General features: G+C 43.1%; 1 protein-coding gene across 1 annotated transcript in view; it reads left to right on the top strand.

Moving 5' to 3' along the window:
- The first annotated feature begins 1,626 nt into the window (after positions 1-1,626).
- IL2RA (interleukin 2 receptor subunit alpha) overlaps positions 1,627-18,895 on the top strand; it is a 78,923-nt gene continuing 61,654 nt past the window's right edge. Inside the window, exon 1 of the mRNA XM_023548949.2 lies at positions 1,627-2,193. Within this exon, the coding sequence (XP_023404717.2) occupies positions 2,130-2,193 (64 nt within the window). The 5' untranslated portion in view covers positions 1,627-2,129. The remainder of the gene's footprint in view (positions 2,194-18,895) is intronic.

The following is an 18,895-nucleotide window of genomic DNA, read 5'->3' as shown; positions in this document are numbered from 1 at the left end:
TTGACAGCAACAGGTTTAATGCATTAATGTTATTTCATGAGTTTTTTATAGTTGTAGTGACATTGGACAATGTTCTTGTTTGTAGTAAATACACATTATTCAGGGGCGATAAACATCACATTGGCAATTTACTTTCAAAATGGTTTAGGGAAAAAAGTTATTTGTGTTATTCTCCTAATTTTTCTGTAAATTTGCGATTTTTTCAAAATTATATGATGGTAACAATAGCTAGGAAAGATCTCCAGCTTAATATCTGGGACAGGCCCTGAGGGTAATAGGAATTGCTGCAGTTGAAAATGTTTCTAGCAATGAGGCTGTATCTACTTGGAAATGTTGAAAGGTAATCTCACATTTTTGAAGTACCCTCATCCCCTGAAAGAGATCACTGTTTTTGTCTGCAAACTCTGGAACCTGGAGACCACTCAGTTCATTTTTAGAACTCTAAGACTCTTTTTAGAGATATTGCCTTCCTGAGAGATTTATGTTAGGGGTGAGAGCAATGCTTGTTGGAGCCATGACCTGCTTTGGATTGTCCAGCTGGTCTTCCTTTTGCCAATATCTTTGTTTGCTTTCTAATATTTTTAAAGTTGTTTTGTACTATGACTATATGATTCAAAATGGGCATACAAACTTCCAGATAGCAAAACAGTCAATGATTTCATGAAAACCAGAATACAGCTCTGATCATTAAATAAATAAGATTTCATTTATTAAAAAAAGTCCAAAGTTTAAAACCAAAGCCCACTTTTAGTATGATTCCTTTAGAGAAAGACAAACCTGGAGGCAAATTATCTTATAAAATGACAAATCACTTTCAGGAACCCAGGACATCGTCGTGAAATTATGGTTAGTACCAATTTCAAACCTGAGATTATTCACAAATTCTGGATATCAGTCAGTCAACTCATACCTGAATGTTGGAGACCCAGCCTTGCAGCACACTAGACATTTTAAAGGAATCTAAGTACGACTCCTGAGTGGCACAAATGATTTGTGTTCAACTTCGAACCCAAAGATTGACTGTTCAAACCCACCTATTGTTGCTGTGAAAGGCCTGGCAATCTGTTTCCGTAAAGATTACAGCTAAGAAAACCCTATGGGGGACAGCTCTACTCTGTCACATGGCATTACTATGAGTTGGAATTGACTTGATGGCAACAGGTTTTTTTTTTTTTTTTGGTTTATAGTCAGACAGAGGGCAGTGGTGGTTCAGTGGTAGAATTCTTGCCTTCCATGCAGGAGACTCAGGTTTGATTCACGGTCAATGCACCTTAAGCTCAACCACCACCCATCTGTCAATGGAGGCTTGAGTTTTGCTTTGATGCTGAATAGGCTTCAGCAGAGCTTCCAGACTAAGATGGGCTAGGAAGAAAGGCTTGGCGATCAACCAGGAAAACCCAATGGATCAGCCATGAAAACCCTGTGGATCACAACAGTTCAATCCCCTTATGCATGGTGGTCACAGGGGTTGACTTGACGGCAGCTAACAATGGCAATGACATGGTCAGACAACTTAAGGAAATGCCCGCCTATGGCCAAGACATTCTTGGCACGGTCTTGCTCCTGTGTCCTGTGTGGTACTTGTTGACACTACAGGGAGCTGTGAAATTGGGGAAGGACCTCTTTTTATGGTGACGTCAGTTTATGAAAAGCCAGATGAGACCACTGCCAAGAAGTGCTTGCTCACCTCTCCTTCAACGGCAGGGGAATCTCCCTTTCCTTTTCTGGGTGAAGCGCAGAAAGGATTCAGAAATGAAGCTCTATCCCTCTCACCAACCCCAGCCCACACCTCCCAGCAATTGAACTTGAAAAAAACCCTGGTCTGAAAAATTACCACAAACTATGTTGTCATCAAAAAACCACTTCCTATACTTGAGGCCAAAGAAGAGAGTGGCAGGCACGATTTCCTGGCTGAGCAAACCATTCTAATACTTAAAGAGAGCAACACTTGACTGTTATAGAGACTGGATGGACCGGCAAGGGTGACAACCTGAATGGATTGATCCTCTCTTCCCCACCCTTCCGGCACAATGGAAAGAAGAGGCTGACAGGCAAATCCAGCATTCTGTAGAAAAAACATCTTTTCTTCACTGCTCCCAAATAGGCAGCCAGTCCCAGGTCCCAGGAAGATGAAGCCAAGCTTGCTGGTGTGCGGATTATTGACATTCACCATGGTAACTGGCTACGTGGCAGGTAAGGGGCCAAGGGATACCTCTGGAATATTGAGAAGGCTGATGGATGTTACGTTTCCCAGCCACAGACCAGAGAGGGGGCAACTAAGTAGAAAGTTCATGGAAAGGCATGTCCATGACCCACGGGGCCCCATTTTCTGCCTCAGTGGGCCCTAATCTGTAAAGCTAGCTTGGAATGGTTGTAGGCTCTCTGTCATTTAAAGTCTTTGAGGATTAATTTTGTGAAAAATGAAATGACATGATATTTGAATGTTGACAGAATACTGATGAGCATATTCCTCAAGAAATTCTCTTTTATTCTTCAATTAATTTTTTTTTTTCCTACCCTCACTGGCTATAAGAAAATACTAAAAAAAACTATTAGGAATCTGACTCCAGGTTAATGTACCTGAAATATCAGTAAATGTTACATAAAACACTGTGATAATTTAATGTGTCCAAAAAGTTTAGCTTCAAGGATGTATACTTTGTTTTTTCTGCATTAGGAAATAATACCTAGGAAGCTCCTTACCAGTCTAACTGCAACTTCATAGACATTTTAGAAAATCTAAGGATAATCACTTTCAGAAAATTATTTTGTCCTCTGTTTTATGTGTATCTATATATACATATATGTGTGTGTTTGTGTGTATAATCATACATACGCAAATTTGAATTTCATTCATCCTTTCAAATGGGTTTTCGCAAAGTTTTTTTTTTTTTTTTTAAGAAAAAAAAAAATCACCAACTTCTACCTCAAACCGCTCTTCCTAATTCGATGTGAACTTTCTGGTAACTTTTTTCCCTTCTGACCCAGGAAGACAGATAAGATTTAAAAGTTCTGTAATTTCATATACTTAATTTTTAGTCCTTATATTCAGGAATTGTCAACTGTCTACAAAAAAAAAAAAAAGAAAAGAAGAAGAAGTGAAACATGATGATGTGTAAGAGTCTGTTAGCTTGTTTGGGGGAAGTAGCCAAGTTATATTGGACTATGTACTGACCCAGGTGTAGGAATTTCTTCTTTCTGGAATTAAAGCCAGGCTGATTTCTGGAAGGCTTGTGGTGTGATTTCTGCCTTAGCTGTCACAAGATTTTTGGCAAGTAGGAGGTCAGTCTAAACCAGAACAGCAAAATCTCTACAGTTAATCATGCCCTGTCTCTGGGAAACCCATTTCAAATAAACCTATGTAATTACTAGCCTTGGCAACTTTATCTGAGGAGTTGAGTTGTCTCTCGTGTCAGTGGAGCAAATGGAGATAACACATGGGCTCTTTCATTTCAGTTCTCCAAAAATCCATCTGGTACTTAGGATGTCACTTTTCAACATTATAGGAAATACAAAAATGAGCAAGGCATAGTCCTGATCCTTAAGAGGTTTATAACATAGTGAGGGGGAGAAAGGCACAGATATAATAACAGTAATACAAGTTGGAATGTACTAAAAGCTATGAGAGACTGGGGCTATCAGAGAAGGCTTTATGGAGGAGGCATGCAAACAGAGCCTTGAGGGGCTAGTAGAATGTCTCTAAGTGGAGATTCCAGAAAGAGAGAGAGAGAAACCATAGGAGCAAAGACACAACAATGCATTGTTGTTGGTAGCTGCCATTGAGTTCACCCCTTACTCATGGCAACTCCATGCACGACAGAATGCTGGACAGTCCTGTGCCATTCCCATTATTGGTTACTGATCAAACCATTGTGGTCCACATGGTTTTTACTGGCTGATTTTCAGAAATAGATTACCAGGCCTTTCTTTCTAGTCTGTCTTAGCCTAAGAACTCTCCTGAAACCTATTCAGCATCACAGCAACACACAAGCCCCCACTGATGGGCCAGTGGCGTCTGCACATGAGGCGCTGTCTTAGTTATCTAGTGCTGCTGTAACAGAAATACCACAAGTGGATGGCTTTAATAAAGAGAAATTTATTTTCTCATAGTCTAGTAGTGGTGTAGTGGTTAAGTGATACAGCTGCTAACCAAAAGGTCAGCAGTTTGAATCCACCAGGCACTCCTTGGAAACTCTGTGGGGCAGTTCTACTCTGTCTGATAGGGTCCCTACGAGTTGGAATTGATTTGATAGCAAAGGGTTTGGTTTTTTGGGTTTTAGTAGACTAGACGTCCAAATTCAGGGCATCAGCTCCAGGGGAAGCCTTTCTCTCTTTGTCGGCTCTGGAGGAAGGTCCTTGGCATCAATATTGCCATGGTCAAGGAGCTTCTCAGGCACAGGGACCCCTGGTCCAAAGGACGTGCTCTGCTTCTGGTGCTGCTTTCTTGGTGGTATGACTTCCCTCATCTCTGCTCAATCCCCTCTCCTTTTATCTCTTGTAAGATAAAAGATGGTGCAGGCCACACCCCGGGTAAACTTCTCTTACACTGGATCAAGGATGCGACCTGAGCAAGGGTGTTACATCCCACCCTAACCCTCCTTGACATAATCCAATCTTGCCTCATTAAACCACAGGAGGAGATTAGGATTTACAACATATAGGAAAATTATATCAATCACAAAATGGAGGACAACCACACAATACTAGGAATCATGGCCTAACCAAGCTGACACATATTTTCAGGGGGACACAATTCAATCCATGACAGGTACATTGGCTGAAAATCAAACTCAGGTCTCCTCACAGAAGGCAGGAGCGCTACCACTGAACCACCCCCACACCCATCAGTAGTGCATTAGGGAACAGCATGTGGTCTACTGTGCTACAACACGGGTTGGGTAAATGGAGATGCTAGAAATTAAGACTGGAAAGGCACAATAGGATCAAAGGAATGATACAAGTCCTTGTATATCAAGTCCAACATTTTAAAACTTTATTTGGTAGGCAATAAAGAACTATTAAAAAGTTACCATTTATAGAGTATCTTCTATGTGACAGACAGGTAAGTCTTATTTTAATCCTTTTAACCACTTTACGATATGAAGTCATGAACCCCATTAGATGAAAAAACCAAAACTCAGAAGTCACACGGGCAGTGACAGAGCCAGGGTTCAAACTCAGGTCCCTCTGGCTTGTGCTCATTCTGTTCACTCTGCAGACAGGGTCAGAGCTTTATGAAGATGTCATAGAGAGGTGAGAGATTAGATGCACAGAGATGTGGAATAACCAACCATTGCCATTGAGTCGATTCTGATTCATGGTGACCCCATGTGTGCAGAGCAGAATGGCACCATACCATTTTGATGGCTGTGATCTTTTGGCAGTAGATCACCAGGCCTGTCTTCTGAGGGACCTCTGGGTGAGTTCAAACCACCAATCTTCCAGTTAGTAGCTGAGCACTTAGCTGTTTGTGCCACCCAGGGACTCATAAGACATGGCACGAAGTCCTTGAAATGGTCCACTCAAGAGACAAATGAGGACCATAGCGGGCAGAGAGAATGACATAGGCTCAACATGTGGCCTAGGAACCATTCCAGGGTAAGAAATAATTTCGTCTCAGGCTTTTTCATCCAAGAGGGGACAAGTCTTTATATAAACAAGTCTTTTTATTCCTCAAGGGGTGGGAGTTCTCTAAAGAAATCAAACAGACTGTCAACAGATGCAATTTCTAGCTGATTCATAAGGCAGATTTTCATTCTGAAAATTTCCAAAGCCACGATTTAAAATTGTGAGGGGTGGTGGTGTGGGGGGGGGGGTGGGTGTATTAGTCAACTTGGCTATTTTTTAGTCTCTATATTACTGGGTCCTGGGATGTGGTTAAAAAGAGAATTCTCCTGATGTTGCCAACACGGCACGTTATTGAAGCTACCTTTCTCAGAATTGTGGAAATTCTGAGAGTTTATCTGTCCCTTGATCATCTTTCTTTCATTCTAGGAATTCTGTGATCAAATCTTCAGCTCCTAGATTCAAAAAAAAAACAAAGTGTGGAAACCTATAACGATGATATTTTTGTCTAAATTATCCCTTCTTGTAAAGACTGCTGCCCACACTGGAATTTCCCACCTTCACATTTGTGTTTTAATGACAATTAAAACACAAAATTTAACTCTTCACATTTGATCATTCAATTTATCCAGGTCCCATAGCATTATTACTGCTATTACCTTGCTTATTTTCAAGATAAGCCTTGCAGAGGTAGGGCTTTGGTAAGTATAGGAAGTATCTGGTAAAACGGTCACTACTGTCTTTAAAACTGTACGTCTTAAGTTATTGTTGTTGTTTTGTACCGTTGAGTCGATTCCAACTCATAGTGACACTTTACGACAGAGTAGAGCTTCCCCATACGTTTTTAATCTTCCGGGGAGCAGATTGCCAGGTCTTTTCTCCTGCACGGCAGATATCGACCTTTCGGTTAGCAACCAAGCACTTAACCGTTATGCCACCAGGGCTCCTTGTATGTATTAAGTAGGCAGTGCTAAATATCACCTGTACATGTGTTCCTTTTTAGATTTGAGGAAACTGAGGCACAAATAGAACTGACTTCACTAATGAGTGGGAGATGTTTGTATAGAATGGTCAGTGGGATCCACAACTCTACCACTTAAATGTACTCTTCCCAAAAAAAAGTAGCCTTACACTTTTTTGGCATTCACTTGCTAAAGCCTTGGGTATTGTTATGTGTAATTTCTTGTTGAAGTCATTCCTGTAATAGCTATAGTCACCATTTAGTAGGGCTATGCCTCAGCACTGTGGCCATTCAAGGTATTGAAGTTCTCTGCTCCATTCATTCCCAATGTAGGAACTTCACAAGTAAACAGAGATTTCCCTTAGGAAGTCACTTGAGTTCAGTGAGGAGCAGAATTAGGAGGAAACTAAACCTTGGAGGAAGCTGAAAGTGTGCCAAGGCACCTCCTGACTAACGTCGTCGGAGAACTGTAGAAAAGACTTGCAAAGAGTGTGACCTTTGACAAACTGCTGTACTACTCGAGCCTCAGTTTCTCCCTATAAGATGAGAAGGTTGACCTACATGATCTTTAACCCCCCTTCCTGTTTCACCACTCTATGTTAAGAATTCTGAAAAGGAAATAAAATAAGCTCTGCTTAAAAGGCATTTTCAAGCTGGGGTACTTTTGGATGAAAAAGTTTCCAAACTCAAGATTTACAAGGCAGGGTCTGGGTGCAGAGACCTTTGAGTGTCAAAGCACCAAAGCCTGATATCTCACTGTAGGTTATTTCCAACTTTTAAAAGGTACTGCACTGTGCTCATGCATGACCCACTGCTTCCGTAACCGCTGCAGTTGTAGATGTCAAGACAAAAACACCACCAACCGTTGCTGAGGACTTCTGCTCTTTGTTTGCCTGTTCAGGGAATTTTTACCCTCCAACAATTTCTTTGTTTCCCTCAGGAGAATTCTTATGTGAGTGGAAACCTGTTTCTCTTCTCTTTATACCAGGCCGTTCCATTGTGAGAAGGCGGGGGGCGGGGCGGGGGGGACAGTTGCCATCAAGTCAATTCCAACTCCTGGTTAGCACTTGTGTGCCAGAAGTAGAACTGTGCTCCATAGCGTTTTCAATGGCCAATTTTTCAGAAGTACATTGCCAGGCTTTTCTTCCAAGGTGCCCCTGGGTAGACTAGAATCTCCTAGCAGCTGAGTACGTTAACATTTTGTACCACCCAGGGACTTCAAGAAAGGGATCCAAAAAAACCAAACCAAACTCGTTACCATCGAGTCAATTCCAACTCATAGGGGTCCTATAGGACAGAGTAGAACTGACACATAGGCTTTCCAAGGAGCAGCTGTTATATTTGAACTGCCGACCTTTTGGCTAGCAGCCAAGCTCTTAACCACTGCACCATCAGGGCTTGAGGACCTTAACTCAATGGACTGCTTCAAAGAGTTGTAAGCCCCCTCATCCTTAAAACGTTTAAATAGAAGCTGTATGGCCACTTCCTGGGGCACCATAGAGGAATGACCATGCTGGCTGGGGAGATGAACTGGACGGCATTCTGGGCTCCTTCCAAGCTATCCATTCTGGTTCTCCTCTCCTATTTTCCAATCTCTACTTTATACTTCCTCTCCAAGGTAGTAAAATTACCCATTAACTATTGCCATAGAGTCGATTCCAACTCATAGTGACTCTATGGGACAGAGTGGGACTGCCCCATTGGGTTTCCAAAGAACAGGTGGTGTATTAAAACTGCCGACCTTTTGGGTAACAGCCGATAAAACTAGTGATACGTGATTTTCATACTTTTCAGTTGAAGAAGCACCCAGATCCACAAGTGTGCATTCTAGACCAAATAATGCTTAAAATGGAAAACATGACCCAGTCCACTGTCTATCCCTGACCCAAACTTTGGGAAACAATGAGAAGCTCAAAAGGAAAGAGAATTTGAATGACAGTGGTAACTGAGGCTGGGTGAGGGGAATCAAGTGAAAAGGTAAAACTTGAACTATGGCTTTATTTGTGCTTGGTGAGCTTCCGATAGCCAAGCATTCAGAGTAAAGAGTTCCTCCATCCTTTTTTTCTCCCCATGTCATTGGCTTCCTTTCTCTGGAAGTGTTTAAACAGGGCCCGAAGGACTATTTGTCAAAAGGGTTGCAAAGATTTCCCTATACCGGGCTGGAGGCAGAAGTGATAGCCTCTGATTCCTTCAGGCTTGGAATCTGATTCCTTCTTGCTGGGCTGGCAATGCATGTCACCTCAGCATCAATCTATGGCCTACCCAAGGACCCTCTAAGGCTACGTATGGGAGATCTCTAAACCCTCCCTGTGGCCCTCTTTCTACTTAGCTCTTCTTACAGGCAGATATTAGATGAGGAAAGTTTGGAGAATTTAAAGATTCGAAGATTTCCCTCCTCCCTTGTCTTTCTCCTTGGTGACCCTTTCTAATAATTTCTTCAGGGAGTTCTAATTAGGTGGGGTCAGCTGCTGTCCCTGGTAGCACTGAGGGGGCAAAAAAAAAAAAAATGGCCCAGAGAACCTCGCTATATCAGCCCTATACACACAGCCTGAAATTCTCAACAGGAAAAGCAATATGTTAGCAAGAATCTACTTAGCTTTTTGGTTCTTAATCTTTTTTTTGGTGATGAGCCCTTGAAAAAATTTTATATCTATTCACTGTGTCTTAAGAAAAATGTACCAAAACCAAAAAACCAAACCCATTGCCATCAAGTTGATTCTGACTCATAGCGACCCTACAGGACAGAGTAGAACTGTCCCATAGAGTTTCCAAGGAGCGCCCAGTGGATTCGAACTGCTGACCTTTTGGTTAGCAGCCGTAGCGCTTAACCACTACGCCACCAGGGTTTCCAAGAAAAATGTACATACACACAAAATTTTGTATACAATTCTTGGGGTTATAGTCTTCTTATAAACCAGACCCCTAGGTAAGACCTCTGATCATGCTTTTTAATGTATTAACAACCACAGTCATGAACAGAGAGCATAAAGGCTGAGAAGATGAGACACTGGAAGTTACCCTCCCTAGAAGGAGAACTAAGGTGGCTTGGCAAGGGCAATATAAAAGGTCTGGGTTATTAGGGAGGATAGCAGGAAAAGGGTACCCAAGACAAACCAAGTACACTAGGCAAATGAGAGAAGTGGCAGAGCCAGGACTAGAACCCAGGCCTCTCAAATTCTAGTCCAATATTCCTTGCATATCTTTACAATAACTCTCAGTGATATAGTCATTCATCCAGCGACTCATGCATTCATCTATTTATTCTTTCCAAAAACATGTATGCACTTTTACTCTGGACTAGGAACTTTGCCGCATACTAGGATTACAGAGATGAAAAAGGTCACAGTCCTTGCCCTCAAACGGCTCGTGGTTAACGATGGAGACAAAACATCTGCTGAGCAAGAGAAGCCTGCCAAAGGAAAGCCAACAGTGTTAGCCAATGAGTCAACAGCCCTTCACTGAATCCCCCATTGCCCTTTCACGTAAATCACCCATTTAGGGGAAAACAATTAACATCATCATCTCTAGGGATTTTAGGTATTTTCCACTCTAAGTTTACTCTGATTTTTTGGGGGGCTCTTGAACTGATTTAAGGTTATTCTGAGATTTGCATCCATCAAGAAGAGAACACAAGTCCCCCTGGGAAATGTATGTAAAGCAGCAGTTCCCAACACCAGCTGCATATGAGCATGTGTATCAGGGATGCCCTAAAAAATGATGCCCAAGCCAAATCAAGACCAATTAAATAAAAATCTCTGACGAGAAACAGACATTGTTATTTTAAGTGCTTCAAATGATTTAAGATGCAGTTAGGACTGATAGCTACCAGTTAGAGAGACACAATGATGATTTCCACAGTTGATCTGGTTCCATTATTCATCTCTATGCACTAAGAATCAGTGCCCAGGTGTAGTACTTCTCAAATTTTAACGTGTTTACAGATGCCCTGGGAACCTCTTTACAGTGCAGATTCTGACTCAGAACGTCGGGGCAGGACCTGAGATTCTGCATTTCTAATAGGCTCCTACATCAGGCCTGTGTTCTGGTACGTGGACCACATTTCAGGTAGCAAGGCTAGGATGGAAGAAAAAATGCGCATTGCTGCTACCCAACCAGAACGTACAACTAAAATGGAAAACAAATCTTAGAAAGACGGAAGAAAACAAATCTTAGAAAGACAAAGCTGATTAATGTCATAGGTGGTCAGTATAGGGGGCACAATGCTACCTAGACAGGTAGGAAAGGCTTCTTGGAGAAGATGGCCCATCGACATGCTGGCTCTGAGTGGTGCTTCTGAATATCTTGAGACAGACCGAAGGGAAGTCTTTCCTATTGACTTTGCTAAAGCTGTATACATGGACCATGCTCCATGAGTAACCAACTCTGAAAACCGAGGAGCTTCTAGGACCATTAAATAAATGACCCATATTTCATATATATAAACATTTTGTGTTTGTGCCGAGTTGAAATGAGGCCCAAAAAGGCTAGCACTCAAATGACGACAACTAATGCTTTTGCTCAGACAAAAAGGCTTCAAGTGTTCCTCATCTCATCTTAATCCCCAGTGTCTATGGATGTCCCTGGTCTCTGATAGATTCCTTGACATGATGGACCATTGAATCAGTATCACCAGTACCTCCTGGGTAACAAAATACCCCAAGGAGTCCCTAGGTAGTGTAAAACAATTAACCTGCTTAGCTGCTAATCAAAAGGTTGGAAGTTCAAGTGTGCCCAGAGATGCCTTTGCTTGGTGATCTGCTTCTGAAAAATCAGCCACTGAAAGCCCTGTGAGGCACAGTTCTATTCTGACACGTGTGGGGTTGCCATGAGCTAGAATCGACCCATTGGCAGCTGGTAATAATCAAAGAAGTCCTGGATCCGATTTCCCTGACTTCTACCCCTGACTTAACTCCAGTGAACCACATACCGCAAAGCTTCCATCCTGACTGCCCACTTTTGTAACTGAGCCACACGATTTGTGGGGCTTTTGATCCAGGTCTGCTTATAGCTCTCGACCCAGGACTAGGTATCCTGAGTACAGAAGAATTTCAGGCAGCAGAAAACTCTAAGGCACCAAACTCTGGGTGACATGGGTTGGCGGAGCTGACCAGAAAAGGTCCTGGGAGGAAGATAAGTGGAGGGAACAGAAGGAGCGGAAGGAGCAAGATACTGATCAGAAGTCTCCCTTCCTTTGCCGCTGCAGGCCTGCCCGTGGGTGAGGGCACAGACCAGGTTAGTCAGATGTGCTTGCTGAGGTGCTTTCTGTCCTTTTGCAAGGCTTTCCCCTCAAGCTGGATGCAAAGGAAAAGCAGTCTTGTGTCATGAGTCTAGGAGCAATTGAGTAGTTATTCCCAAAGGAAGAAGAAAGAGCAGAGTGTTTAAAAAAAATAAAAAGGAAGTTATAAGGAAGCAATTGGTCCTTTAACCTAAAGAGCAAGGGAAATAGACAAGGCTCTAACAGGAACTGATCTCCTGTAGGTGAGAAAGATGATCAAAACTGTGAACTGTAAAACCAGCCCATGCCCAAATAGTGATGCTAATACCTATTTTTTTTTCCCCTCTGAGGCTTATTTGTTTTAGACCTTGTTGCAGGAAGCATTTTAAACACTAATGATAACAGGGCTAGTATTTATTGTATATATGCTGTCTTCCAGGTACTATGTTAAAACAGTATTACTTCATTTAATCCTCATATTAAGTTATGTCTCATTATAATCCCCATTTCGCAGCTGGAGAATTGAGGCTTACAGAGGTTAAGTAAGTTCCCCAATGTAACACACCCTAGAAGGTGCTAGGATTTGAACCCAGGCAGTCTCATTCCAAGGAGCCCTGGTGGCGCAGTGGTTAATCTCTCCACTGCTGATCGAAAGGTTGGCGGTTTGAACCCACCAGCCATTCCACAGGACAAAAGACTTGGCGATCTGCTCCTGGAAAGACTAGAGCCTAGAAAACACTATGGAGCAGTTCTAATCTGTCATATAGGGTTTCTATGAGTCCAAATCGACTTGATGACACACAAGAACAATAACAGTCTAATTCCAGAGCCAGCATTCTTTACTACTATTCTAAACCACTGTTAAAGGTCAAAGATATACATGCTGAGTTAATAAGAAAGTTTATTTTTGCCTTCTAAAAAGTTCAAGTACACTATGAAGTATATACTCTGCTGCTCATATAGCTGTGCATAAATTAAGAGTGCCCATGCCTACAGGACCCCTACCACCATGGCCATACACCAGTTGCCATCAAGTCAATTTCAACTCATGGTGACCTTATACATGTGAGAGTAGAACAGTGTTCCATAGGGCTTTCAAAGGGTTGATTTTTTTTTTCAGAAGTATATTGCCAGGCCTTTCTTCCAAGGTGCCTCTGGGTGGACTTAGACCTCCAACCTTTCTGTAAGCAGCTGAGCATATTAACCATTTGCACCGCTCATGGACTCCCCATGGCCATATAGCAGCTCCTTAATTGACTTTAGTGATTGACCTCTTGTAGAATCTTAAAGCCGCATCTGGTCCTTGGAGTCTTGGTTCTCTGCATCCTGCTGCTTCCCTCCAGTCCTCTTTCTACCCTCGGAGAGCAGCTTTGGGTGTCTTTCTTGCATTTGACTGTGCTTCAAAGAAAGCTTTGCAGTCGACTCAAGTCTGCCCCAGCAGCCCACAAAACAGAGGAAATTCTGAGTACTTCTGGGCATGAGTCACCACCCCGTGTTCAGGAATTGCCATCTCTGCCCACGGAATCACCCACTCTTTTCTGTTTGGGACTGAAATAGATACCTCCTTCAGAAGCCCCACTGTTCACTCTACTCTCAGCAATAAAAAACAAAGTCAAAGATAGGTGTGCGCCTCTAAGGCATGAGGTGGGAGTTTTCTCTCGTGTGACGATTTTCAGGGTAAAAGAGTTACTGCAGCAGTATTGTCAACAGAAGGGGTGGGTGTGACAGGTGGAAGGGGGAATGCAGGTGATTGGGAACAACCTTGCTCAGGGGCAGGACTTCCAGTCATTCATTTGTTCTTATTTATTGAGCAATTACTATGTGTCAGATACAGGGTTAGAGATACAAAGACAACTAAGACCCAGCCCTTGGTCTCCAGGAGTTCACCATCTAGTAGGAGAGAAATGTATAACACAAGTTAGGTGCTAAAATAGAAGTTTGAAGACAATTGATGGAACACACAGACGTGCATGACTACTGCAAGACCCAAACCAACCAAATCAAACCAGTTACCATTAAGTCAATTCTGACTCATAGCGACCCTATAGGACAGAGTAGAACTGCCCCATAGGGTTTCCAAGGAGCTGCTAGTGGATGCGAACTCCCAACCTATTGGCTAGCAGTTGGGTCTTAATCACTGCAAGACCCAGCACATCTCAAATCAGCAACTGCCTCGTGTTTATACTAACATTTGGGACAGAGAGGAGAGCCGAGTGCTTTGCTTTGTCATGTCGAAGTAATAAAATTATTAAAATCAAATGCCACTAATTTTGAATTTAGAATAATAGAGACAGAAGACACATTGGGATTTTCTTTTGCTTAAGAAACTCCTTTACAGAGATCATGGAATCATTCCAGGTGGAAGTATTCGTATTCCTTTAAGAACAGTTGTTTGGTGGCTTCCATAGCCTCCAAGTATTTATAGACAATACTAAGCAATTGTCACGTGTCCTACCCATCCTAAATGTCTGTGACCTCTCCAAGGAATGAATGAATGAACCTCCTTAGTCCAGCTTAAGTTATTATGTATTTAGAAGCAAAACAACGATGTTCCATATATATATATATATATATATATAATTTTATGAAATGGTCCCTGAGAAGCCATGTGCCCCAACTCTTCAGAGAAAGATCAGTTTATTTCATTACCTAGTAAAGAACAAGGAGGAGTCCCTGGGTGGTGCAAACTGTTAACATGCTCAGCTGCTAACCAAAAATTGGAGGTTCAAGCCTTGGAAGAAAGGCCTGGAGATCTGCTCTCGAAAAGTCAGGCATTGAAAATCCTATGGAGCACAGCTCTACTCTGACACACATGAGTTGCCATGAGTTGGAGTCAGCTCAACAGGCAACTAGTTAAAAAACAAAGGAATCATTTCTAAGTTGTCTGAAGTCCTCAAATGTAAGTTTATGTCAGCTTCTTTCTGTTCCGGAGCTCTGTAAGTTTCCTGGGAGTTTTTGGGGACTGTGACTTTCAGAGAGCCGCCTATCTGACCACTTTCCAGGCTGTAGGTGGGGCTTTCAGTAGGCTTCCCCTCTGATGAAATGAGCAACGCCTTCAAACCCAGCTGAGCACTGGTGTGGTATCTACTTCCGGCCCTGTGGTAGACACCTCTGTTAAGAACCTGATTTAGAATAAAAGGACCTTTATAAAGAGAAAACTCATTATTTTAAGTGGAAAGCAAAACAAACAGCAACCAAAAAAAATCCCCCCTTTTTAAAAATAAAGACAATTTCCTCAGACATCCTGCTAACCCACAGGCGATCACTGAGACCGCAAAGGGTTAACATTTAAGCTCTTGATGTTCAATCATTTTGGCGCTTATTTCACTTTTGGCTTTCACCGCCTTTCACTCACCAGACCCATTAGTTTCACTTTCCCTCTTCCTGAGTTTTACTTCTCTGGCCCGAGTTTTTAATGAGCTGGCGCAGAGGAATGGTCCCTGGGTGGTGCAAGTGGTTAAGTGCTCCACTGCTAGCCTGAGGGTTGGTGGTTCGATCCTGCCCTGTGGCGCCTTGGAAGACAGGCCTGGCAATCTTCTTCCAAAAGTTCACGGCCTTGAAAAATCATGATGGGAGAGCAAATGCAGTCTAACCTGGACGGGAGCTGAGGCAGTGGCATCACTAAGGGGGTGCAGGGGTGCAGGCCGCACTGGGTGACACCATCAGAGGGGATGACACCAAAATGACTGTCTATAAAATTTTTGTGCAGTGTTTCAGCAGAAACTTATTTTTTAAATTAAAATACCCCTGTAGTTAGATATAACAACAAAAGCATTTTTCATAAAGCCAGCTAACATGCATCGATATACCTACAAGGCTAAAACTCTTTGCTAATTTACTTTTTGAACCTTCTAAAGGGCTCCAGTCACAGCTGTCATTATTACCCAATTACAAATCACATGTTTTTTTCTGCAAGTGCTGCAACCACTCACTATCGTTTTCATTGCTTCTGAATTTTTATAGTCGCTGATTTTGTCAATTCTTTTGGTGTTTTAGCTACAATATCAAAATTGACTTGACGGCAGTGGGTGGGGTGAGTTTACTGTGGTGTTAGCATGGGGGGGGTGACACCATGAGTTACCACACTGGGTGACACCAACCGTAGTGACACCACTGAGGCTAGGGTGAGAGACTTGGGGGAAAGAAGCTGAGGGCTTAGTTAGCTTAGGAGTCATTGTGACCTGAAGTTTGGACCTAAGGTTAATAACAGCAACAGCAGCCACAAATAACATTTTTTGAGCACTTAAAAGGTACTAAACGTTTTATGTACATTAAGGTCCTTGGGTGGCACAAACAGTTGGTACTCACTACTAAAGGTTGGCAGTTTAAAAAGAAAAAAGTTGACAGCCTTGAAAACCCTATGGAGCAGTTCTACTCTGCACACATGAGGCCACAATGAGTGGGAGTCAACTTGGCAGCAGCTGACAACAGTGCCGAAGAGCTGTGAGCCGGAGCGTGCCAGTGCCTCCAAATCACTCTGCCTTCCTCACCATCACACCACAGTAATGGAACTGCAGCTGCTGAGCATTTAACCACACTGTGCACTTTGCATCTAGTATTTCACCAAATCACCCCAACAACCCTATGAGATGGGTACTATTATCATCATTCCCATTTTACATATGAGGAAACTGAGGTTGCGAAGCAATAACTCACTTGCCCAAGAAAGTGATGGAGCTGGTCCACTTGACCAGAAACCATGCTTTCAACCCTGTACACATGGTGACTCTTCCTACGTGCACTCAAAGGAAGCAAGCTGTCAGCAGGTATCATTCATTCCCATGGGTTTCTTAGGCAAGACTTCAGTCTTTCATTTTGTCATTCTTTCATCCATTCCCAAATTAATCTCCCTTAAAAGTAATCTTGATTATGTCTTTCTCCTTTCCAAGAGCTCCAGTCATTCTCCATGGCCCATAGGGCACATTGCAGTCTCCTCTGCCTGACAGTCTGGGCTGTGTAATGACATGTAAGCCCCCTGTGCGATAACATGCACCCCAGCTGCAGGTCTTCTGTGCTTCAAACGCAACTTCCTCACCTGTGATTTCAAAGCTTGACTCCTCTGGGCACCCTTCCCACCTACTGAAATAATCTTCCAAATCTCATCTGCTTAGTGGAATTCTTCCCAACTGGAAAGCATCCTGGGGTAATAGAAAGGGCTCATCAGGTTAGGAGTCTGATAGACTTGAATTCAAATCCTAGCTTGGACTTTCCTTTAAACAATCTTTGAGGGTCTGTTTTCTGCAGGCACTAACTAGCAAGGTGGGTGGGGGTACAATGGATCCAGTATGGTAAGTGCCATGTGAAGAAATGGCAAGATGGTCTAGGAGTGCAGAGGAATGCCACAAAACTGAGGCTGGGGAAGGTTCCAGAAGGCTTCCTAGCGAAAATGACCACTAAGGGGAGGGCTGCAGGACAAGCAAGGAAAAAAAAAAAAAAAACTAAACCCGTTGCCGTCGAGTCGATTCTGACTCATAGTGCCCCTACAGGACAGAGTAGAACTACCCCACAGGGTTTCCATGGAACACCTGGTGGATTCGAACTGATGACCTTTTGGTTAGCAGCTATATAGCTCTTAACGACTACACCAAGCAGGAAATAAGAAGGTGGAAACTAAACAGTGAGCACAGCATGAGCAAGGCCAAAGACAAGCAACATGGTGAGTTCCAAGCCCTGCACGCAGTTCTGCAAGGCCCGAGAGTCCAGTTGTGAGGCAGGAAGTAGAGATCTTCGAGGCTGGGGCGTGAGCTATGCCACGGAGGCCTTGCCATGTAAAGGGGCTTAGGCTGTATCCCAAGAGGAATGGAACACCTTGGAGGCGTTTGAGACAGGGACCGAATGGCATGATAGTTTGTGCTTTACATCTTGTGCTTCAGATTCTTCAATATGAAGAACAGTTGAAGACAGACGAGACAGGAGGCAGACGGGCAAAATTAAAAGGCACTGCTTTTTAACCTAGGTGAGAGCTGATAGCAGGCAGGTTCTTTAAACGTCTGCGGGCCTTGGTTTCTATTGGCATAAAATGAAAATAACACGCCACTTGCTGTAAGGTTAAATAAGATTTAAAACAAACAAAAACAGTCGCCATCCAGTTGATTCTGACTCGTGGCACACTCGTGTGTGTCAGAGTAGAACTGCTCCACGGGGTCTTCGTGATTGTGACTTCTCAGAAGCAGGCTGCCAGAGCCTTCTTCCTGGGCACCTCTGGGTGGGTTTGAACTGCCAGCCTCTCAGTTAGTAGCCCAGTGCTTAACAGTTTGCACTACCCAGGGACGTTAAATAAGATTGCCTGTCTTAAGTAACCAGGATACAGTAGGTGCTCAATAAACATGACATGCCAGGTCTCTAATCCACATAGCCGAAGACCCAGCAGACCTTTTCACACGGATATCTCAGCAGGCTTCTCAAACTCCATGCATCCAAAACTGTTCCCCCAGGGCTACTCTTTCTCTTATATTTCCTATCTCAATGAATGGTACCACAATCCACCCAATCGCCCAAGAAACCTGTGCAAAATCCTTGTTTCTTCCCTTTTGCTCAACCCACATACCCAATCAGGCCCCAATTCCCGGAGATTCCAACCCTTGAAATTTCTTAACGTTAGGAATCTCTCTTCATGCTCACTGTCACCGTCTCCATGTACATTTTCATCACTTCCTGCCAAGCTTTCTATGTCCTCCCCAGGTACAGGAGCAGAGCTGTAACAAATGCCATGAAAGATCCCAGGCCACAGTAACCACAGGAGCAGGACGGAGCCAGTACACAGACGAAAGAAAGGTTGGAAGAAAAGTGGCTAAGAGCACGGACTCGAATCAGGCCACCTGGGTCCAAATCCTGGCTTCACCACTGACTGGCTATGTGACTTAGTGCCTTCATCTAGAAAACAGAGGTGATAATAATTGCACCTACTTCATAGGGTGGCTGGGATGATTAGAGAAGTTAGTGTATGTGAAGTACCTAGAACAGTGCCTGGCATGCAGTAAGTGTCAAATTTTAGTTAATATTATTGTTGATATCAGTGGTCCAGTGGAACAGGTTGGGAGTAGGCATGGCAGTCTTAGAAAAGGCTTCGGAGCAAGAGTGACCCCTGGACTTTACTCAGGTATCATCACTTCTGACACCCTCTCGATGTCAAATAATCTCTCACCAAGCTCTTG

Source organism: Loxodonta africana, chromosome 4, assembly GCF_030014295.1.
Source record: "Loxodonta africana isolate mLoxAfr1 chromosome 4, mLoxAfr1.hap2, whole genome shotgun sequence".
In the NCBI taxonomy this organism is placed as follows: Eukaryota; Metazoa; Chordata; class Mammalia; order Proboscidea; family Elephantidae; genus Loxodonta; species Loxodonta africana.
The sequence above is the reverse complement of the archived record's forward strand: the minus strand, read 5'-3'. Positions and strand labels throughout refer to the sequence as shown.